The 22,917-nt window shown below is 26.0% G+C and overlaps 1 protein-coding gene across 1 annotated transcript; it reads left to right on the top strand.

The window, feature by feature from the left end:
* The first annotated feature begins 6,615 nt into the window (after positions 1–6,615).
* Positions 6,616–22,414, top strand: LOC134835505 (lipase member H-like). Its single transcript, XM_063850383.1, has 3 exons — positions 6,616–6,697; positions 21,317–21,658; positions 21,711–22,414. The coding sequence occupies exons 1-3, from the start codon at positions 6,616–6,618 to the stop codon at positions 22,412–22,414; spliced, it is 1,128 nt and encodes a 375-aa protein (XP_063706453.1).
* Positions 22,415–22,917: the final 503 nt, after the last annotated feature.

The following is a 22,917-nucleotide window of genomic DNA, read 5'->3' as shown; positions in this document are numbered from 1 at the left end:
TTATTGACACCTTGTTAAGGAACAGAAACTGTCAATCGGAAACATTGTAAATAATAATCAATAATGAAAATTTTTTCTTGATCGCTTCTTCTTCATCTTTGCTTATTTTTCGCTTTATTTATTATGTCAATAAAATGTTTTACATAGTAGACAATTTGTTAGCGGAATTTTTTGTATTTCATGGATATTTGAGCAATTTTTGCTTCGAGACGATTTTTTTCTTCATTCGCGTTAACAATGAGATTATTGGAGCTCGTTTGATTGAGAAGAGATTCTGTTCAAGGCTATAATTTGATCTAAATGTTTCATAACGAACTGATAAGTGAAATCTTTAAAAAATTGTTGCAACTTTCACGTGCTTTAATTGAAACCTCTAAGGTCTCAGAACAAACTTTCAAGAGCTTTAATTGAAACCTTGTAGCTTTGAATTCAACTCTCAAGAACTTCAATTGAAACATCGTAGCTTTGAATTCAACTCTCAAGAACTTCAATTGAAACCTTGAAGCTTTAAATTCAACTCTCAAGAGCTTCAAATGAAACCTTGAGGCTTTAAATTCAACTCTCAAGAGCTTCAATTGAAACCTTGAGGCTTTGAATTCAACTCATAAGAGCTTCAATTGAAACCTTGAAGCTTTGAATTCAACTCTCAAGAACTTCAATTGAAACCTTTAAGCTTTGAATTCAACTCTCAAGAGCTTCAATTAAAACCTTGAAGCTTTGAATTCAACTCTCAAGAACTTCAATTTAAACCTTGTAGCTTTGAATTCAACTCTCAAGAGCTTCAATTAAAACCTTGAAGCTTTGAATTCAACTCTCAAGAACTTCAATTTAAACCTTGTAGCTTTGAATTCAACTCTCAAGAACTTCAATTGAAACCTTGAAGCTTTGAATTCAACTAACAAGAGCTTCAATTGAAACCTTGAAGCTTTAAATTCAACTCTCAAGAACTTCAATTGAAACCTTGAAGCTTTGAATTCAATCCTCGAGAACTTGAATTGAATTCCCAAAAGCTTCAAATAAATCTTTGAAGTAGCAAATTTTACTTTAAATAGCAGAATTCATTAGTTAAAACTTCAAAGAAAACCATTTTAAAATTTAATCGCATCGACAACAAACACATCAAAAAAATGCAACTTTTTGTGTGCTTTTGAAACCAAATTTCTGCGAAAAATTAAAACTGATACCACACAGAAAAAAATTGTCAAAAATAGCACAGAATAAAATCTGTTACACAAAAAAAAAATAACTTTTTGTTTGTCAGACTATACTCGTAAAAGTATTGGATGTAATAACCAACCACCAAACTACGGGACAAGAGCTCGCCAGAAAAGAACTAAAAGAGCCATTAACATGAGTGTAGTTGTGCAAATTTTCCCTCACACTCTCTCATTGTTGTTCAAATGTTTGAACAAAAAAAAAAGCACTGAAACTTTTCATCTCACTACAACCAAAAATATTTTCATTTATTTTTATGGTTATACGCAGCGCACAAAAAATGTTTTGTTTCTGCCATGTCACATGCATGCCGCACACAATATTTTCATGGTTTCGGGATTATTGCTCGAATTCGTTGTCGTATTTTTTTTTATATTATTATTTTTTTTTCTGTTATGGAGACAGTATGAACTATGATGAAATGCGTCGGGTACATCCGTCATTGGCACGAGAGGCAATTTGTGTAGTTTTATTTAGTAAATATAAAAGTCCTAAAAAGTTTTGAACCACATAGGAAAATTATGGACCACATGGTATCTTTGTTTGGTTAGTTGTTCATTCACAAAACAAAATTTTACTAAATTTTCAATAGTCAAAGAGATTAACATCCAAAAATGATGAAAAGTTTTGTTTTATAAATTTCATTCATTTTTATGAAGATATTTATTTCGAAAAAATAAATGTAAAATTAATTTTGAAAATTAAATTTTGCAAAATTTTTCATTAAAAATAATATTTTATTTTATTTAAAAAATTTATGAAAAATTAAAATTTAAAAAAAAAATGTTAGAAAAAACATTTAAAATTAAATTAAATTTTTTTTTAAAATTTATGAAAAATTAAAATTTAAAATAAAAATATAAAATGGTAAAAAAAGTTAGAAAAAAAATCCTTGAAATTAAAATAAATTTAAACTAAATAGAATATTAGAAAAAAATAAATTTTTAATCAACTAATTAATTTAATTTTTTTTTAAATTTTTTTTATAATTTGTTTGAAATTCAGAATTTTTTTTTTAAACTAAATAAAAAAATATAAATTATAAAAAAAACTAAAAATTAAATAATTAAAAAAAATAAAAGACGAAAATTATTTTTTTTTTATTCAATAAATTAAAGAAAAAAATATTGAGATTGACATTTGATACAAAACTATTTTATTTTCTTAATTTAAAAATTGAATTAATAATTAAAAAAAATAAATTTTTGAAATAATTTATGATATAAAAACAAAAAAAATAATTTAAAAAATTGAAAAAAAAAATCAAATACTCAAACAAAAATTGTCAAAAAATAATTAAATTCGCAAAAATTTGTGAAAAAAAATGTTTTAATAATTTTTTCGGTATTTAGCTGTCAATACTGTTGTTCCTTTTTTATTATGATAAAATATAAAAAATCGAACATCGAAATTTAATCTAAAAATGTGTGAAATTTTTTGTACACGTTACAAAAAAAATACTTTTTTAAGCCTCAAAGGCACAAAAATGCACAAAATTTACCATAAACTAAATTGAAGTTTTCTAAACAAAAAAAATTACTTTAATCCTGTTATCGTGCATGTTTGTTTGTTTATAGTATGTCCGAAAAATTGTAAAGCATCAAAGCAAAATAGTTACAGAGACGCATCAATGTTGCGGCAAAACGATCGATTCTATTAACATATCACTCAAAATATATTAAAAACATTCGAGAGTGAGCTTGAAAAGTGGTTTAAATGATGTATCTGTCGAGGTGACGCATTGATGAATGGCAAAATAAATTAAATTTCGGCACTTGTGTCGGTGTGTAAAGTGAACTAACTAACTACCATGCTGTGGTTTTTCAATGATTCTCCTCTCTTCAGAACTAAAAACAAAAGAACCGAAGAGAGAGAGGATTAATTAAATTGAATCTCTTTCAGCACAAAAAAGCTGTAAAAATAATTGTGGAATGACTCCCCATGGCAACTTTGAGAGGCATAAATTTCACACAAACACCTTTGGTAGTAGCAACAGACACGTTTACTTAGTTCAATCGCACTCACACACGAACACTAATCAATTTATGGAGATTTTAATCTTGTTTGTGTGTGTGATAAAGTGTTTCCTTTTTGCTCTGTCTCGGTGTCTTCGTTTGACAGCAACGGCATGTGTGAGGGTAACGCACATGACACAAAAAAAGGAAACCCAAACCCGACACAAAATGCCTGATAAAAAGACTTTAAGAATGATGATGGCTTTGAGATAATTTATGAGATCATTTCCTTTAATTCTTTTTTCATTTGCTCGTTTGTGGATGTTTATGTGCGGTTTGGTGCGTGTATCGGGAGACATTTTATGTGCATTAGGCCAGAGATGGATCTCGAAAAAAGCTGCCAAAAGGAAGTTGAATAAAAATATTGAATTTAGAAGATTTTTACTTTTGAGAAAAATTTAAAATGTGCATTGGGCTGAAAAATATCAACTGGGAAAATTTTTTAAATGTGCCTTGGGACAAAAAGTCAAAATATGCATTAAGCAAAATAACATAATAAGTTCTGAAAAAGAAAAAAATTGATTTATAATTGAAGAATTAAATATTTACATTGAACAGACTTTCCAAAATGTGCATTGGGCTAAAAATTTTAAAATATCTAATGGGAAAATCTTTGAAATGTGACTTGGGATAAATTTAAAAATATTGATAGCTCAAAATTTTCAATTACAAATTGGAATACAATTTCAATATTCACAGACAAGCCAAAATGTGCATTGGGATAAAAAATTAAAATGTTCATTGGGCAAAAATTTCAATATTCACTGATACGAAAAATCTGAATTAAAATTCTTCAAAATGTTTAATGGGAAAAAATTAAAAAGTTTTTAATCCAATGCACATTTTGAAATTTTTGCCCAATGAAAATTTTAAAATTTATCCCAATGCACATTTCAAAAAATTTGTTCAATATAAATCTTGAATTCTTCAATTTAAATCTTTTTTTTTTCTTTTTTAGAACTAATTATATTATTTTTGCTCAATGCATATTTTGAATTTTTGACCCAATGCACATTTTATTTTTTTCAAAAGTAAAAATCTTTTAAATTCAGTATTTTAACTCAGCTTTGAAGGAAAAATTTGAACTTGAATTCAATTTTTAGACAAATCCAACGAAGAAAATACCCTTGATCATGAAACTTGGCATCCGCCATACGAACCTGTCAACAAATAAAAAGTATCTCACGTTGATAACATAAATCTACTCGTATTTACCATGAGCATCCATGCAGCATTTATTTTATTATTACCTATAACCCCAGCCAAGAAGGTATTTTTTCTTCCGTTGTTTTCTTTTTTCCTCCGACAGTTTTATGTGAGCTCCTTTTTTTTCGCCGTTTCTTTGTTGTTTTGTCATTTTGCCATGTTTGAATGGCTTACAACAATGTTTTTTAATACACCAACGGCACTATCGCATTACCAGAGACACACACCATCACGAGGAAAGCGGAACAATTCAAATAATGCGAGTGGGAGTGTGTGTGTGTGTATGTCAGAGAATTACATTATAATAGTAAATTTAAGTCATAAAAATAAATGGCTGGGATTATGGCAAAACTACAACTTGTCTGTTTCACTTACAATTTTTTTTCTAACTAGCAGCAATTTGTATAGTTTTTGTCTCACTAAAATGAACTTTGTAAAAGTGATTAAATGTGTTTTAGAACCTTTTATGATCTGATTATTGCATTTTCGGTTGGAGTTAACGACCGGGCTGCTCCATTTTCTTTTATGGCATGCTTAAAAAGTGTTACAATGGACAGTAAATCTCGTTTTGTATTGCAAATTAGATGGTAGTAACGGAAAACATATGTCGACACTTTACTGCTACATCAAGAAAGAAAAAAGAGTAAAAAATGATTTCACATATTTTTAGGGTTATGATAATTTTTTTGAAAAATAAATAAAAAGCTTTGATAAGATTGAAAGGTCTGTCTGTAATTTTTTTTTCACAATTTGACAAAAAAATAAAAATTAAAAAAAAATAATTAAAATATTTTTGCAAGAAAAAATTATAAAAAAAAATAGAATTTTTATAATTTTTTTTTTATTTTTTTAAATAAAAAATTTTAAACCACGTGACCTCTTAAACTACTTAAGTAATATAACTAAGCTTTTAATTTAAATTTTTGTCCCAGCATAAAATTTGAATAGTAATCTAAATACAAATTGTAAACTTTAAACCCCAATGCACATTTTTAATTTTTGACCCAATGCATATTTTGATTTTTAAAACCACGTGACTTTTTCAAAATTAAAATTTTTGGTTTTAAATCGGTTTTAAATAAAAAAAAATAATTTTGTGATCTAAAATAATTAAAATTTTTTAAATATTTTGATGCTAATAATTTATATGGTACGAAATTCAAAATTCAAATAAGGCTTTGTAACGAAATAATTCAAATTCTATTTTACGAATCTCTTTAGATCTTTTTGTATTTTATCAAGAATAGCTAAAAGAAGAGTTATGAACAAAAAAATGTATAAAAATTGAATTTAAGAAAATACGCTTTTGACAAAATTTCTCTAAAAATTCTTCAACTTTTAGACAAATGTCTGTACGTGCAAAGCCCAGACAGCAAGACAAATGCCCAAAAAGGGTGTGATTTTTATTGTCAGAATCTCTCCATCTATAAATACTCCAACAAAAAAAATGACATAAATACCTGCTAACCCTGCCAACAACCCTTAACTATAATAAAATAATGCAAGAAGCAGCTGCTTGCCATTGCAAAGACACAACTCATATGCTTTCAATCCGAAACTCTTGAAAAGCGTTTACGAGTCTTTTGAAACTCTTTTCACTGAAAAACGTTCCTTTGTACTTTTGAGCATTTACGAACGACAGAAGGTAAATGGACTGTTACCGTCGAAGACCCTCATTCAACAAAAAAAAAAACACTATTCAACTATTTTATGTGTGTGAAAGACATATCTCTTCACATAAAATATCAACACGTGAATGGATATCCCAAGTTAAACAAATGTGAGTGCTTTAAAAAGGCAGGCACAAGGAAATGAAAGAAAAATACAACAAAAAAGAGTGAAATGGGTAAAAGATTATTATTACATATTGAATGAAATGTTACCGAGATGAGAAATTCACCTGATGTAAGGACATCTTTTTGAAAAAAAAAATGAAAAAAATCTTGTTCTCTTTTTCTTCATTCGCTTCACTTCTTCGGAAGTTTACACGTATTCTCAAGCGACTGTCACCTTTTGTACATGTGTGATGACCGTTAAAAAGGTAGCGAAGTAAACTGTGATCACTCAAGAGCAAAATGATTAAGAATTTGTCTCTTTATTTGTTGAAACGGAACGAAATTGGGGAAAAACGAGGCAAGTTTGAGGAAGAAAAACAATTCACGAGAAAACGAAAACACTTATGGATCCACTTGTGTTGACGCTTTTGTCCATCACAGTAGTTCGTCTTGTTGTCTTAGTTGAACAAAAAAATGTGAAGAGAGGTAAATATGGAAATTGTATTAAAGTAAAATTTGTTACTTGAGCGTATTTTGATTTTTTTTTCAATTTAATTAAATAAAAAAAATAAAAAAAATAAAATAAATAAAAAAAAATAAAAAAAAATTTCAATACAAAAAAAAGTAGGTTAAAATAAAAATAATAATTTTTTAAATATTGAATTAAATTATATATCAATTAAAAAAAATTAATAAATAAAAATTAAAATTAAAATAAAATAAAATAAATAACTAAACAAAAATAAATAAATAAATAATTTAAATTAAAATAAATTAACATTTTCAACATAAAATTAATTTTTAAATATTTTTATCTCGATTTTTATATTAAATGTGAAAATTTTTAATTTGAATATCTTATAATTTCTAAAGAATATTAATTAAAACTATTTTATTTATTTTTAAAATTGTATTAAAATTTTATTTTAAATAATTGTTGGATAAAAAAAAATATTTTTTATCTAATTTTTCCATTAAAATTTTTTATTATTTTTCAAAATTTATTTTTTAATTATTTTTTGTAGAAATTTATTGAATGATTTATTATTTTTTTCTTTTTAATTAAATTTACAAATATATTTTTTAAAAAAATCTAAAATTTAAGCTTTATTAAAACTTAATTAAAAAATAAAAAATTTAATTTCTTTTAAAAATAATTTTAAAATTTTACATTAATTTTTGATTCTTGAAAATATTTTAAATATTTTGTGTAATTAATTAAATAATATTTTTTTTAAAATTTATTTTTAATTTTTTTCTTACAGACATTTCATTCCTGAACTAAAAATCTAGTTTTTCATGAAATTCACAAAAAATGAACCAAAAAAACAAAGAAAAAAAGTAAGAGTGGTATGAGAAGTCAATTTCACGTAACCCGTTGAACTGGTCTCTTTTTTAATATTATTTACGGACGAGCAACTAACAAGCAAACCATCCAAAAATGAGAGAGAAAAAAGAAACTACCTAAGCATACAATGAAGTTCATCTAGGAATATCATTTCATATTTAATGTAGCAGAAACATGTGGTAATTCGTTTTGTTTTTCCACGAATCTCATACAATTTTATGCTTGTCATTCGTGTTCACAAACTCTTTTTTTTTCTTCGTCTTTTTTTTCCTCTTTATGGTTCGTGAAAGTAGTTCCTTTTGGTCCTTTGAAGGGGACAAAATCACACGTGTCGACGGAAAAAGTTGTAGTATTTAGTAGTTTATGTAGCAATGAATGTTTTATTGGATTCTATGTCATTACATATCGGATTAACTTAATTACCAACTTCATGTGTCGGCGTAAAAAATGTTTTCTTTTTGTCATTTTGTTACAGACATTGGGAGGAGGAGGAGGAGGATGTGACAGATGGCAAAATGTTTCGAAATGGTAATAATTAAGATATTATTTTTTGTTGTTTTTGTCGTTAACTCTGATTCGAGGAAGTTTTTTTTGTCGTTCTTGTCACTTACTGTTTAAATTGACACAGTGCAATGTTTAACCTACTTTTTGCTTGTTTTTATTTTTCGTGTCTTTTAAATCTGATTTTTTTGAGAAAAGTTTTTTTTTATGTTTTTATGTTTCAAGAATTAATTATGAGATAATTTGTCGCCGTTTAAATTTTAGTTTAAATAATTTTTCTTTTTTTTTAAATTTCATAGCTATGAAAATTATTTTTTTAATTAAATAAATAAAAAAAATAAATAAAATAAAATTAAATTAAAAATATTTTAAAAAAAAAAAAAATAAAAAAAATTAAATTAAAATTAAAAAAATTAAAAAAAAAAAATAAAAATAAAATAAATAATAATTAAATATGTAATTAAATCAATTATAAAATTTTTAATAATTTTTAATTAATTTAACTAAAATAGAAAAAAACTAAAAAAAATATTAAAAATGAGTTTTGTATTTTTTTTGAAATTGAATTTTTTTTTAATTTTAAAAATATGTAAATGAAATTTTAAAAAATAATTTTATCGATTATGACACTCAAATTAATTATTATTTTATTTTTTATTTATTTTTTTTAATATTTTTATTTAATTTTTTTTATTCACATTTTTTATTATTATTCTTTTCAATATTAAAATCTTTAATATCTTTTTTATTATTAAAATCACTATAAATTATTTTTTTTTTAAATTTATTGATATTTTTCGTATTTTTCATTTTTTTCCAATTAATTCACTTAATTATTAAATATTTTATTTAATTAATTAATTTTTTAAATTAAATTTCATCATAATTTGATTAAAAACTTTCAATTTAAAGCCAAAAATACAATTCAATTTTTATTTATTTTCTTTTTCATTAAATTTAATACAAATTAATAAATTGAATTTCCCCAAATTAAAGAGAAATGCGGTAAAAAATATATATTTCTCAGAAAAAAAAGTATTCAATAAAAAAATATTTTTCCCATTCAACAATATTTTTCTCATGATATTTTGCTTAATATGTTCAATATCCAGAAAATTCCAATATACTTCACTTATTTTTATATTTTTTTTTCAATTTAAAATAAAACATTTTTGACTTAATTCAATAAACAAAAAAAAAATCAAATAAATTTTAAATTTTTTATTTAAATAACTTTCCATGAAAAAAAAATCTTTGAGCTCTGAATAAGATCAAAAATGACAATAAAGTCAATATGACACTAGAAAAGTTAAATATTTAAAACAATTGCCTCTAGTAACCTAATTCAGACGAAAAAAAATAAAACAGAGCAAAAAAACAAACAGCGAGAAATTTACATAATGAGATTACCCAAAAATCTCAATTTTGCTATAATATTCCGAAATGTTCTTCTTCAAACGTTGAACGATGATAATCCAATACTCTTCAATTACTCTTGTTTATCTTTTTTTTTTCAAGTTCATTTTCGACATTACTCGGTTATTTTTGGTAAGCTTATTACGTCGTGTCAGAAACAATTCTTTTTCTCGAAGATTGAGGGACATAATCCGCTTGAGTTTACTTTATGTGGTTTTCCGTAAAATTTTATGAACGAAAAAAATAAAAAAAAAATTGATTTCCTAAAAGTATCGATGTCGTAGTCGACATGCAATTTTAGCATTACTTCGAACTAATTTATAATTTACAACGAAATGCACTCACGAATGCATCGAAAATTTTATTTTTTTTAACGATACATTGATTCCGAAAAATAATTGAGTTCGTGCGAAAAAAAATTCAATGGCAGGGAAAAGTTGGAAGAAAAACTATTTTCACTCAGTCACACATAAACGCTGTCATCGCCAGACATTTTTGCAGCAGAGAAACTCAAAACTAATACGCTAATGGTGCGGAGCTTGCTCGGAGTTTCTGTCGAGTCATAAATGTCAGTGCAGCAGAACGCATGAAATTTATCATCGTTAAAAGTATTAAAAAAAAAGAAACTTCTTTCGCTTCGTTGCATGTTTATTTATTTTTAAATTTTTGATACATGTCACGAGCAAAATTTAAGTGAAAAACGGGTCCTCGATGATGCCAAGGACGTTCTTGTTGCGAAAAAAAAATTTTTTTAAAGGACAAAAATTGAACGCCAACGACACTCCTTTTTAAATAAATTAAAATAAATGAATTTTAAAAAGTCAAAAATTTAAATTTTCCAAACTTTAATCAATTTTCATTAAAAAGGTGACAGACGACAAATAAATCGTTTCCCATCGATTGCCGTGAAAGAAAAAAAAATCCTTTCAATTTCCGTCTTTTGTTGGCATTTCATTCGTCTAAGCTGTCTCGTGAAAAAGAGAGAAGTATGTACGGAGAAGAAAAGGAAGACGAGATAAAGAAAGGTGTGTCATGAAAATTTTTTGATACGAATAATTTTTCTAGAAAGTGTTAGACGAAAAAAGGGTTAAAAAGTGATGATGATCCTTTTGTTAATAACCCACTAAATATAAAAAAAGCGAACAAACTTTAACTATTATTATGCAAAATTCTTCACAAATTGAGTCGAATTTATTCAATTTCCGGAGAAAATGGGATAATTTTTCAAAAAAAAAAAAAATGAAGAAATAAACGAAAAATCTTTGTGAGTCAATTTTAAAGTGTTAAGTGTTTAAAAAATGTTAAAATAGCATTTTTAAAATTTTATTTTACTTTAAAAATGAGATAGAAAAAATTTTATAAGAAAATTTTTAAATTTTGGGGAAGTTTTTATCACATAACTTTAAATAAATTAACATTTATAATTTAAATTAAATTAAATTTATTTTTTTTAATTATTTTATTAATTTTATTTAAATTTAAAAAATAATTCATTAAATTTATTTTTTTTAGTTAATTAATTTATTTGTTTAATTAAATTTATTTATTAGTTTTTAATTAATTAATTTTAAAAATAAATTTAAATTAAATTTTGAATTTAGTATTATTTAATTTAATTTAAATTTAGTTTTTTTATTAATTTATTTATTTTTTATTTTTTTTTATTTTTTTATTTTTTTTGTAAAATTTACCATTTTAGAGCTTATCTGATATTTTTATAGGACTTAAATAAATACTTGAGTAGAAAAAAATCAATTTATTTAAGAATAAATTTAATATAATAATTTTTTAATACTTAATTCCTATGAAAATATTAGTTTAATTCTAAAAGTTTATTTAATTTAATTCTAAATTAATAATTTAATTAATTTAGTTCAAAAAAAATCAAATTAATTAACTTTGAAAAACTAAATTTAAAATAAAATAAATTAATAATTAAAAATAAAAAATAAATAAATAATTTAAATTAAATTATTTTTTTAGTTAATTTTTTTTTATTAATTCATTTAATTAAAAAAATAAATCAAATAAAATAAATATATTTTTAATAAATTTTAATTATTTTTTTTAATAAAATTAATTAAATAATTAAAAAAAAATTAAATAAAGTTAATTAAATATTAAAAATAATAAAATTTAAATTCAATTTAATTTCGTTATGTGATAAAATTTCCCCAAAATTTAAAAATCACTTAAATCCCATTTTACATAAAATTTTGCGAAAAATCTTAAAAATTGCATTAAAAAAATTTAATTAATTAAAAAAATTCATTTTAATTTTTAACATGTTATTTAAACACTTATTAACGTATTTTTTGTCACTAAAATAAACTTCATAAACCTTCAAATAGAAAAACTGCCCCAAAACTCATCAATTGCTGAGTAAATATACAAATAAAAAAAAATATTCTGCACTTGACAACAATTCACTTCGAATGAAGCGCAAAGGACCGACGAAATAGTATTTTTCCTTTCCAAACATGATTTAAACATTAATTCTCCCAAATTGAATTTGTATGTTGAATGTCTAGCAATTTTGGTGACTGTCTCTCGCATGAACATTCCTGTCAAATTAATGTTTTCATTCATTCGAGCCACATTCAAGCCATTAACCATGTATGGTTGTAAAAAAAAATTTTTTTTTTCGATAATATTATTTTTTTTTTGTGAATGAAAAAGTTTTTAACCCTTTTTTTCATTCATTTATTTTTTTTTCTTAATTATTATTTTTTTTAGTTGCTTACTTTTATCTTTTTTTCACTTCCTTCACTTTTTCTAATTAATTAAGATTTTTTTTCTTCATATTTTTTCGTAATTATCACACTTGATCATCTTGATGGATTTTTCTGATAACTTTTTTTTTCATAAACGTGAAAATTGTTGATCAAATTAGCATCTATTAATTTATATTTGTTTGATTTTCTCATGCAACTTTTTGCGCCAACAATTTATCATCATTAGTGTTAAATATATCGTAATTATTCATATTTTTTTGGATATTGCAATAAATTGATATGGCTTGCTCCTTTTTGTGTTGCTGCTAATTAATCCGTGTTATAAGTATTCCTGGGTCCGCGAGACACATTATCATAATTTTTTTGTTGCTTTATTTGTCGTTTAAACTCGCGCCCCGTAATTCTTATCTCATTATCATAATAAGAATATAAACCATAATTAACTTAACTCACTTTTATCCTTTTTTTATCATCATCATTTTTTTTTCTCTAAACCCGTTTTTTATTATTTCTTTATTTTTTTTTTGGTTTGAGAGAAATCACGCGCTAATGTTCCCGTGTTAACAGCGTCGTGTCTTGCGATAAACTGCCGCCAAAAATTTCTACAACATTGAAGGACTAACAAGTGAAGTTTCGCAGCTGATGAAAAAGGCGGGGAAAAAATGCAATGCTTTAAGGATTATTTTCCCCTTCTTGGCGTTTTTCCGATGGAAAGTGCTATACTTTGTATCAATAAACAAGACGTGTCTGTGAAAACATTAGTTCATTGTTGGATGTTCGCTGGAAAGGATGTCTTTTTGTCATGTAACGAACGGAAAAATACGTTCGACTTCATGTAACAAACAAACAAAAAAAAAAGGCAACAAAAAATAACGGAGAAAAAATAATAATTGTGGAAACATTTTTGTTTATTTTGTGGCACAATTATCATGATTATTTTCTTAGGGGGTTTTTCGTTTTCACCCATTAAATTATTTTCAGTCAACACTATACTCTTGAAATTTGCTGCTTATTTTTAGAGCTATACAACACGTACCTGTTTGATGACATTTTATCCTTTTTCTTTTAATTAAATTAGAGCTTTGATGCCATTCAAGGACGGTTATTTGTTTGCTGGTTATTTAGCATGGAAATTGTCTATCTGCATGTTATTGGAGATAGTAGTCCAAAAATAGACAATAAAAGATGCTTGAAGTCTGCCATGGAAAAGATATTCAAGTTATAATTTGATAATGTCTGGAAATATTATGTTAAATTTCGGTAAAAGTTGTTCTCATGGAAAATTTTTGTATTTATGGAAGGTTTGTCTGTCTGTTAAAAGGTGAATTAGTGCAAAGTTGATACGAAAGTTAGTTAAGACAAAATTGGGAGATTAAAGTTAACAGTCAGTTTGGCGCCATCCATTTACGGCGTCGGCAAAAATAGGACATTTTTTGGCCCCCACCCCCCCTATTATCTTGAACCGTCGAAATCCATCAACCCCCCCCAAATTTACGACGCATTTTTAACATGACCCCCCCCTCTCATTGAAAAGGAAATTTTTAATATCAGTTCAAATTTCAATAGAAACTCGTAAAAAATTTGAAAAAAAATCAATTAAATAAAAAATTAAAAAAAAGCTTACGTTCAAAGTATGAAATACTTTCAAAATTATTTTAATTAATTCAAAACGAAAAATTTTCAAATCGTGAATATGGTATATTTTTACGACGTCGTACATTGCCTTTTACCCCCCTCCCCCCGTCGTAAATTCGATGAACCCCACCAAAAGCAAAATGAACCAAAGCAAAATTAAAGCAAAATTTTGAATTTTGCTTTTGCTTCAGTAAAAGCAAAAAGCAAATAACGAAATTTACTTTTGCTTTTGCTCAAGCAAATTAAAAAAATTACTTTTTTAAAAAACATGAAAAATTATATTTTATAAGTTAATTCGACGGATAATTCAAAAAAATGTTAAAAATTGTCTGAAATATTATAAATGAGCTGAAAATTTGAAAAATTTAAGTAAATTCAAAATTTCGAATTTTTTAAAAAATTTCTTCATTTTGAAAATTTTAGATCAACTTTATATTAATTTTTTTCCAAAAAGGGGAACAAAAAAATTTTTTTGAAACATTTTTAGGGAAGAAAATTCTAAAATTCATGCTAAAATAAAATTTTCAATACAAAAATCAAATAATTTTTAAAAAATTTTGAAAAATTATGAAAATACTGTCACTTTTGATCTAATTTTCCACTTTTTATTTTTATTTTGCCCCATTGGATTTTCGATATTTTTGAACAAAAAGTTTAAAAAAAATTTTAGTGGCTTAGAAAAATAAAAATTAACAAAATTAAGTCCATTTTAATTGAATAAAAAGTTTTTAATAATTTGCTTTTTTGCTTTTACTTCTGCTTAAGCAAAAGCAAAAGCAAATTATGAGATTCTGCTTTTTGCTTTAACTTAAGCAAAAGTAAAAAGCAAATTAACAGCTGAGAAATTGCTTGAGTAAAATTTCAAAAACTTTTGCTCAAGTCAAAGCAATAGCAATAAAGCAAAAGCAAAAGTCGAAAGCAGTTTAAGCCCTGGTTCAAAGTTTAAAGCTCAAAGTTTGAAGTTCAAAGTTTCAAGCTTTAAGTTTCTAAGATAAAATGCACTCAAATCGTATTCTAAAAATTTCACTCAAAATCCTTTTTTAATTTTCACTACAGGAAGTCAACTAAATTATTCAAAGTATCAATCATTTGTTAACAAAACTAAAATCTCGAAAACTTTTCCATTCCTCATGTCACTGACCATTGTTTTTTTTTCTTCCACAAAAATATTCTTTCACTTCATTGCACACACATTTTCCAACATAATCAAGTCAACATTATTAAGTTGTCAAGCAATGTAAAAATATTCTTGTCGTCGATACAAATTCCCTTTCCCGTCTTTTTTTTCTCTTGGTTTGGTTCGCAATAAATGTTATGCTCGACATTACTTACACATAAAGCACAACAAAAGCCCAATTTCTTTGCCATTTGAGTGTGTGTGTGTGTCGCTGGATAAGCTAAAACTGATGACGATGATAGATCAGTGAAACGTATCCTTTTTTCTGCCATTCTTGCCTCATCGACAACATTTCAACAACATTATCCCAAAATGTGTCGAGTGATAAAATTTCTCCAAATCTCGAGTCGAGGACAAAGCGGAAACGAGAAGAAGAAGAAGAGAAGCATGTGAAGGAAAAATTTATCATTTTGTGATTATTGTTTGTTTGTATTGAGATTTTTTTTTCTCGTGACTTACTTACAAGAGGAGTATTTCCTTTTCCACTCGTGATGCGATGCCTGGCTGCGATATGGTCAACGTCGTAAAACAGCAGATTTAATGGATTACATATTTTATTTGCAAATTAATCATCGCATGTTCTTCTTTTGTTTTCGTCGCCCGGGACTTCATGACCTTCATGACGCGTGCTCCGAGCATGAATCTATAAATTTTATGTTGATCCAATTAATTGCTACGATAACGGAATCAATAAGAGCCCAATCAAGAACAATTTTTTTTTTATTCAATAAGAGTTTACAATTTTTCCGAACAACAACTTTTGATTCAATTTTCCTTGATTTAATGCTGAGCAAACACGACAATAAATGGAAACGTATCTTTATTGCCTTAGACATTAAATTTCCGAGAATTTTTTTAAACTCAGGATATCTTTGGAAAATTTTTTAAAATGTCTGAAAAAATTCTAAAAAGTCCCAAAACACACAAAACTCTTGTAATTCGCCTCACGTCGTCCTTTTTTTCTCATTTACGGATACACACATTTCCCTAAATTATATTTTGTACGTTCGTTCGTTCGTTCGGAAAATGGTCCTGTGGCTTTTCAGCGAAATTTATCTTGTTTGTCGTCGATGTTTTTGTGTCCAACAATACCTTATAACAAAGTCATGACAATGAATGAATTGTAACTCACTTCACGCATAACAACAATGGAAATTAAATTGAAAAATTGATTTGCATATGAAGGTATGATTGGTGATGCCGCATGCCGGGTGTCACATGAATGACGTGCGAAAAACGATGAAGAAAAATGAAGTTTTAATACAAGTCACATCTCGCACATTTTCGAGCGAAATCGATTTGGATGGTGCTAAATGATCATGTTTGAGGTTAGGTTTTGAAGGAGGAGGATTCGAAATTTGGTATTTTTTGACTTAGTTTCAAAAGTATTAAAGCGAGGTTATTTTTGAGGAAAAAAGGTTCATAAAATGATTAAAAGGTGATTTTTAAAAAAAAAGAAGTTATTTTGGCAGTTTTGAGTTATAAAATGATTAAAAATGATAAATTTTGACAAAAAGGCAAAATTTCATGGCTTTGACACAGTTTTTGACAAGTTTTTGACACTTCTTGATTTAGTTTTCAAATCAAAACTGTGTCAAAGAAAAAAATTTTTTTTCAGTTTCAATTTTTTGGCAGTTTTGAGTTATAAAATGATTAAAAATGATAAATTAGAGCCCTCTGACAAATTTTTATCCATTTGGAGCAAAATTTGACAAAAATGGCTTTGACACAGTTTTTGACATAGTTTTTGACACAGTTTTGTTCTTGATTTAGTTTTCAAATCAAAACTGTGTCAAAGAAAAAAAATTTTTTTCAGTTTAAATTTTTTTGCAGTTTTGAGTTATAAAATGATTAAAAATGATAAATTAGAGCCTTCTGACAAATTTTTATCCATTTGGAGCAAAATTTGACAAAATTGGCTTTGACACAGTTTTTGACATAGTTTTTGACACAGTTTTGTTCTTGATTTAGTTTTCAAATCAAAACTGTGTCAAAGAAAAAATTTTTTTTTTCAGTTTCAATTTTTTTTGCAGTTTTGAGTTATAAAATGATTAAAAATGATAAATTAGAGCCCTCTGACAAATTTTTATCCATTTGGAGCAAAATTTGACAAAAATTGCTTTGACACAGTTTTTGACACAGTTTTTGACACAGTTTTGTTCTTGATTTAGTTTTCAAATCAAAACTGTGTCAAAGAAAAAAAATTTTTTCAGTTTAAATTTTTTTGCAGTTTTGAGTTATAAAATGATTAAAAATGATAAATTATAGCCCTTTGACAAATTTTTATCCATTTGGAGCAAAATTTGACAAAAATGGCTTTGACACAGTTTTTGACATAGTTTTTGACACAGTTTTGTTCTTGATTTAGTTTTCAAATCAAAACTGTGTCAAAGAAAAAAAATTTTTTCAGTTTAAATTTTTTTGCAGTTTTGAGTTATAAAATGATTAAAAATGATAAATTATAGCCCTTTGACAAATTTTTATCCATTTGGAGCAAAATTTGACAAAAATGGCTTTGACACAGTTTTTGACATAGTTTTTGACACAGTTTTTTTGCTCTTGATTTAGTTTTCAAAACAAAACTATGTCAAAGAAAAAAATTTTTTTCAGTTTCAATTTTTGGCAGTTTTGAGTTATAAAATGATTAAAAATGATAAATTAGAGCCCTCTGACAAATTTTTATCCATTTGGAGCAAAATTTGACAAAATTGGCTTTGACACAGTTTTTGACATAGTTTTTGACACAGTTTTGTTCTTGATTTAGTTTTCAAATCAAAACTGTGTCAAAGAAAAAAAATTTTTTCAGTTTAAATTTTTTTGCAGTTTTGAGTTATAAAATGATTAAAAATGATAAATTATAGCCCTTTGACAAATTTTTATCCATTTGGAGCAAAATTTGACAAAAATGGCTTTGACACAGTTTTTGACATAGTTTTTGACACAGTTTTGTTCTTGATTTAGTTTTCAAATCAAAACTGTGTCAAAGAAAAAAAATTTTTTCAGTTTAAATTTTTTTGCAGTTTTGAGTTATAAAATGATTAAAAATGATAAATTAGAGCCCTCTGACAAATTTTTATCCATTTGGAGCAAGATTTGACAAAAATTGGCTTTGACACAGTTTTTGACACAGTTTTTGACACAGTTTTGTTCTTGATTTAGTTTTCAAATCAAAACTGTGTCAAAGAAAAAATTTTTTTTCAGTTTAAATTTTTTTGCAGTTTTGAGTTATAAAATGATTAAAAATGATAAATTATAGCCCTCTGACAAATTTTTATCCATTTGGAGCAAAATTTGACAAAAATGGCTTTGACACAGTTTTTGACAGTTTGTTTTCAAATCAAAACTATGTCAAAAAAAAAATTTTTTTTCAGTTTCAATTTTTTGGCAGTTTTGAGTTATAAAATGATAAAAAATGATAAATTAGAGCCCTTTGACAAATTTTTATCCATTTGGAGCAAAATTTGACAAAAATGGCTTTGACACAGTTTTTGACATAGTTTTTGACACAGTTTTGTTCTTGATTTAGTTTTCAAATCAAAACTGTGTCAAAGAAAAAAATTTTTTTCAGTTTAAATTTTTTTGCAGTTTTGAGTTATAAAATGATTAAAAATGATAAATTATAGCCCTTTGACAAATTTTTATCCATTTGGAGCAAAATTTGACAAAAATGGCTTTGACACAGTTTTTGACATAGTTTTTGACACAGTTTCAATTTTTTTTTGTTCTTGATTTAGTTTTCAAATGAAAACTGTGTCAAAGAAAAAAAATTTTTTCAGTTTAAATTTTTTTGCAGTTTTGAGTTATAAAATGATTAAAAATGATAAATTATAGCCCTTTGACAAATTTTTATCCATTTGGAGCAAAATTTGACAAAAATGGCTTTGACACAGTTTTTGACATAGTTTTTGACACAGTTTTGTTCTTGATTTAGTTTTCAAAACAAAACTATGTCAAAGAAAAAAAATTTTTTCAGTTTAAATTTTTTTGCAGTTTTGAGTTATAAAATGATTAAAAATGATAAATTAGAGCCCTCTGACAAATTTTTATCCATTTGGAGCAAAATTTGATAAAAAATGGCTTTGACACAGTTTTTGACATAGTTTTTGACACAGTTTTGTTCTTGATTTAGTTTTCAAATCAAAACTATGTCAAAATAAATTTTTTTTTCAGTTTCAATTTTTTGGCAGTTAAAATTTAGGGACTTAAATATTTTTTAAAAAAAACTTACCTTTACAAAAAATTTCCATTGAAATACTTCCCAATTCTCTTCCTGCTAATTCAACATTTCCTCTTAAATTCTTTTGTCATTTTCCATTCATTTGAACTCTCAACACAAGAAACGTGTTTATTTTTCATTCATAATTTGAATGCTCTGAATGTCATCATCTGCGCGAGAAAATCCTTTAATTAAAGTTTCTGTGTCTTCCTTCTTTCCTTACCGCAAAGATTTTTGAACGAGGATTTACATCTATAAATATTTATAGATGATTGTATAATTCTCATTTCAAAATGAAATACCTGAGGCTCTGAGAATCTTTGTACTTTTGTGTCTTTCGAGCCAATTTATTATCATAAAATTGATTTTCTGAAAGGAACAAGAAGCAAAAAGCACAAAATTGTAAATTGCTTGAAAGAGAGAAAACTAAAGAAAGAAGAAGTGAATATGTATGTCAAGTATTAGAAAATTCTCACCCGAAAAAAAAATTTCCATTACATGTTGAGATTATTCTGTCATAGGTTGAGCGTGGAACGTAGCACAAAGAAAATAAGTCTAATCTCTTTTTCACACACATACAAACACACAAATAAGCTTATAGGCTAAAATTGATGTGTTATTTACTTTTCACTCTACAGTTCTCTTTCTCCTTGTGAATTTAGAAGAGATGAGTTTTACTATTTTTTCAATTTTTTTTCAACAAATTAAGACTTACCTCAGTTTTGATTTATATTCCTTTCAGTTTCAATTTCTTAAAAAAAATTAAAATTAAAAATTTCTTAAATTTTTTTTTAAATATTTCCTAAAATAGTAAAAGTTGGCTCTTGAAAATTTTCCAAAATTTTTATAATTTTTTTTTTTATTTTAGAATTTTTTTTATCAAAGACCAAAAAATCAATCAAAAATGAAAAAAAAACTTAAAATTTTGTTGAATTTTAAATACTGAATTGCTAAAAATCCCTCTTTTTATCCCATAGTTCAACTATTACTAAACGTGTTGCAAACAAGCCAATGTATAAACAATGCCAAAGCAAAATATTCCACACCAAATCCAGAAAACAAAAAAATCCAAGATTGAACTTTCACCCATTCTCCAATCTTTGCTTTAAAAATAAAAAAAAAACATTGTTCACTAAACCAAAAATGAACGAGAGAAAAAAAAGTTTAATTTAAAAGAAAAACGAATTTCTTAAGACCTTTTCTTGTTTTTTTCTTCGCATTCCGGCACACGGACACAAAGCACTCATTTTATTAATCTATTAAGAAAACCTCTGAAAAAAAGAGTTGACCGCGTAAATCTTGTTACAGAAAAAAAAGTGTAGACAGAAATATATACCTACAAGGGAAGAGGAAAAAAAGGATAATATACAACGCAGATTACATTACCTTATCAACGAACATTGTGAACAATTACAATTTCGCGAACTATAAAAATTTGCGAAATTTGCTGAATAAAAAGTTTGCTAAATTAGAAATTTGCTGTTTAAAAAATTTGCTGAATAAAAATTTTTCTGAATAAAAAATTTGCTGAGTAAAAAAAATTACTGAATTGAAATTCTGTAAATAAAAAATTTGCTGAATAAAAAATTTGCTGAATAAAAAATTTGCTGAATTAAAAATTTGCTGAATTAAAAATTTGCTGAATAAAAAATTCTCTGAATAAAAAATTTTCTGAATAAAAAATTTGCTGAATAAAAAATTTTCTAAATTTGAACTTTTTTGAATAATTTTAATGTGAAAAAATTTAAATTTGTGATTTTTTATAAAATTTTAGGTAAAAATTAAAAACTCATTAAAATTCACATTAAAAATATTTTTATTTTTTTTTTGTTTTGCAAAAATTAAAAATTAAATAGACACAGTTGTCGAAATTGATTGACAGGTGCAAAAAAATAACTTGTCCTTGAGAATATTGGAAAAACAACACTTGTTAAAATAATTTGAAAAAAAAAACTAAATTTTAGCAAATAAAATATCAGACAAATTTTATCTTATTTTCAGTTTCTTTTAAGTTGTTTTAAGAGAATCAATTTAAAAAAATAAAAAAAAATGAAAAAATTAATTTTAATTATTTTAGTTGTAGCTGCAGTAGCAGAAATCGAAATAGATGATCATAAAAGAGAAACTTACGATGGAATTTCAGACCTGCAGGAATGGCTAGCTAATGGATTAGGAATTCCATTGGCGAAATTCGTTGATACTTTAGCAAGACCTTATATGGAACATAACACACAATCGGCAGTTGTAATGAAATGCATCAATAGGGAAAATCCTGAACCAAAAGAATTTCGAAAACAATTGAAAACCAAAAATGATGGGAAGAAGAAAAATCGTTTCATTAACGAAACTCTTCCCGTGGCAATTTTAATTCATGGTTGGAGATTCACCGAATCAAAATGGATGATGGAAATGGCTAACGGTAAGTTTTTCTTGTTTTAAAAAATTTTTTTCTAATTTTTCTCTTTTCATAGATTACATCAAGTACAACGACGTAAACGTTTGCATGATATATTGGGAGTCCCTGGCATGGGGTACAGATCTCATACGAATCATTGATCGTTCAATACCACGAGCTACGAAACTGATTTCCGGTTTTATCCAAACCCTGAACGAATACCATGGAATAGAATTGGACGACATTTCCTTAATAGGTCACGGTTTGGCTGCACATCTAGCTAGTTTCGTGAGTAATCAATTTGACAATCAAATTGGCGCCATTTATGCCTTAGATCCCATGGGTCCGCTCTTTACTGAACCAGTTCAAGACGAATACGAATATCGCCTGGACAGAAGAGATGCTAAATACATTCAAGCTATTTATACGTCTTCGAATGCTCTTGGGTCTGACACGATGATGGGTCATCAGAATTTTAGACCGAATTTGGGAAGATATCCACAATTTCCTTGCAGATTTAGAAAGACAGAATTGGCTTATGTTTGTAGTCATGAGATAGTTATCGACTACTTTAGATACGCTTTGAACCCGGAAAATGTCTTTGCAGCAAGGCGATGCGATAGGAATTTAACGAACTATTTGATGGATAATTGCAAGACTAAGTTTTATGATCGGATGGGAATTCATGCTGATCGGGAGAAGCCCGGGGTTTATTATTTTGAACCTTCGAAGAATCCTCCGTATGTTCCGTATACTCTTGAAACTGACAATGGTTATTGATTTGAAAGGCTCAATTAAGCTTGAAAGCTTGAATAAAGAAATTTTAAAGAGTTTCAAATCTTATGTTTAATGTAAAAGGAAAAATCCAGAAAGTTCAGAAATAAGAATTTTCATTATATTTAAATGTAAAATTTATTGCATAAATCATCATAGGGGCAAAAATTCATTTTTTATAAGAAATTTGCGAATTATGAAATTTGATGGATAGAACAAAGTCTACGGGTCCTCAAAAATTTGTTAGAATCGATTTTTCGATAGATCGAGGACCCGTAGACTTGGTTCTACCCATCCAAAGTACTTTTTTCGTTTTTCAAAATTTAAATTATTGTTAATTTCTTATAAAAATTTAATTTTTTGCCCCTATCATGAGATATGCAATGAATTTTACTTTTCAATATAATGAAAATTCTTATTTCTGAACTTTTTGAATTTTTTCCTTTACGTCAATTAACTTTTTCTTTTTCAAAACTTGTCCAAAACCTTCTCATAACTCTTTTTGACAA

The sequence above is a fragment of the Culicoides brevitarsis genome, chromosome 3, assembly GCF_036172545.1.
Source record: "Culicoides brevitarsis isolate CSIRO-B50_1 chromosome 3, AGI_CSIRO_Cbre_v1, whole genome shotgun sequence".
Lineage (NCBI taxonomy): Eukaryota > Metazoa > Arthropoda > Insecta > Diptera > Ceratopogonidae > Culicoides > Culicoides brevitarsis.
This window is presented reverse-complemented; position numbering and strand designations above follow the sequence as displayed.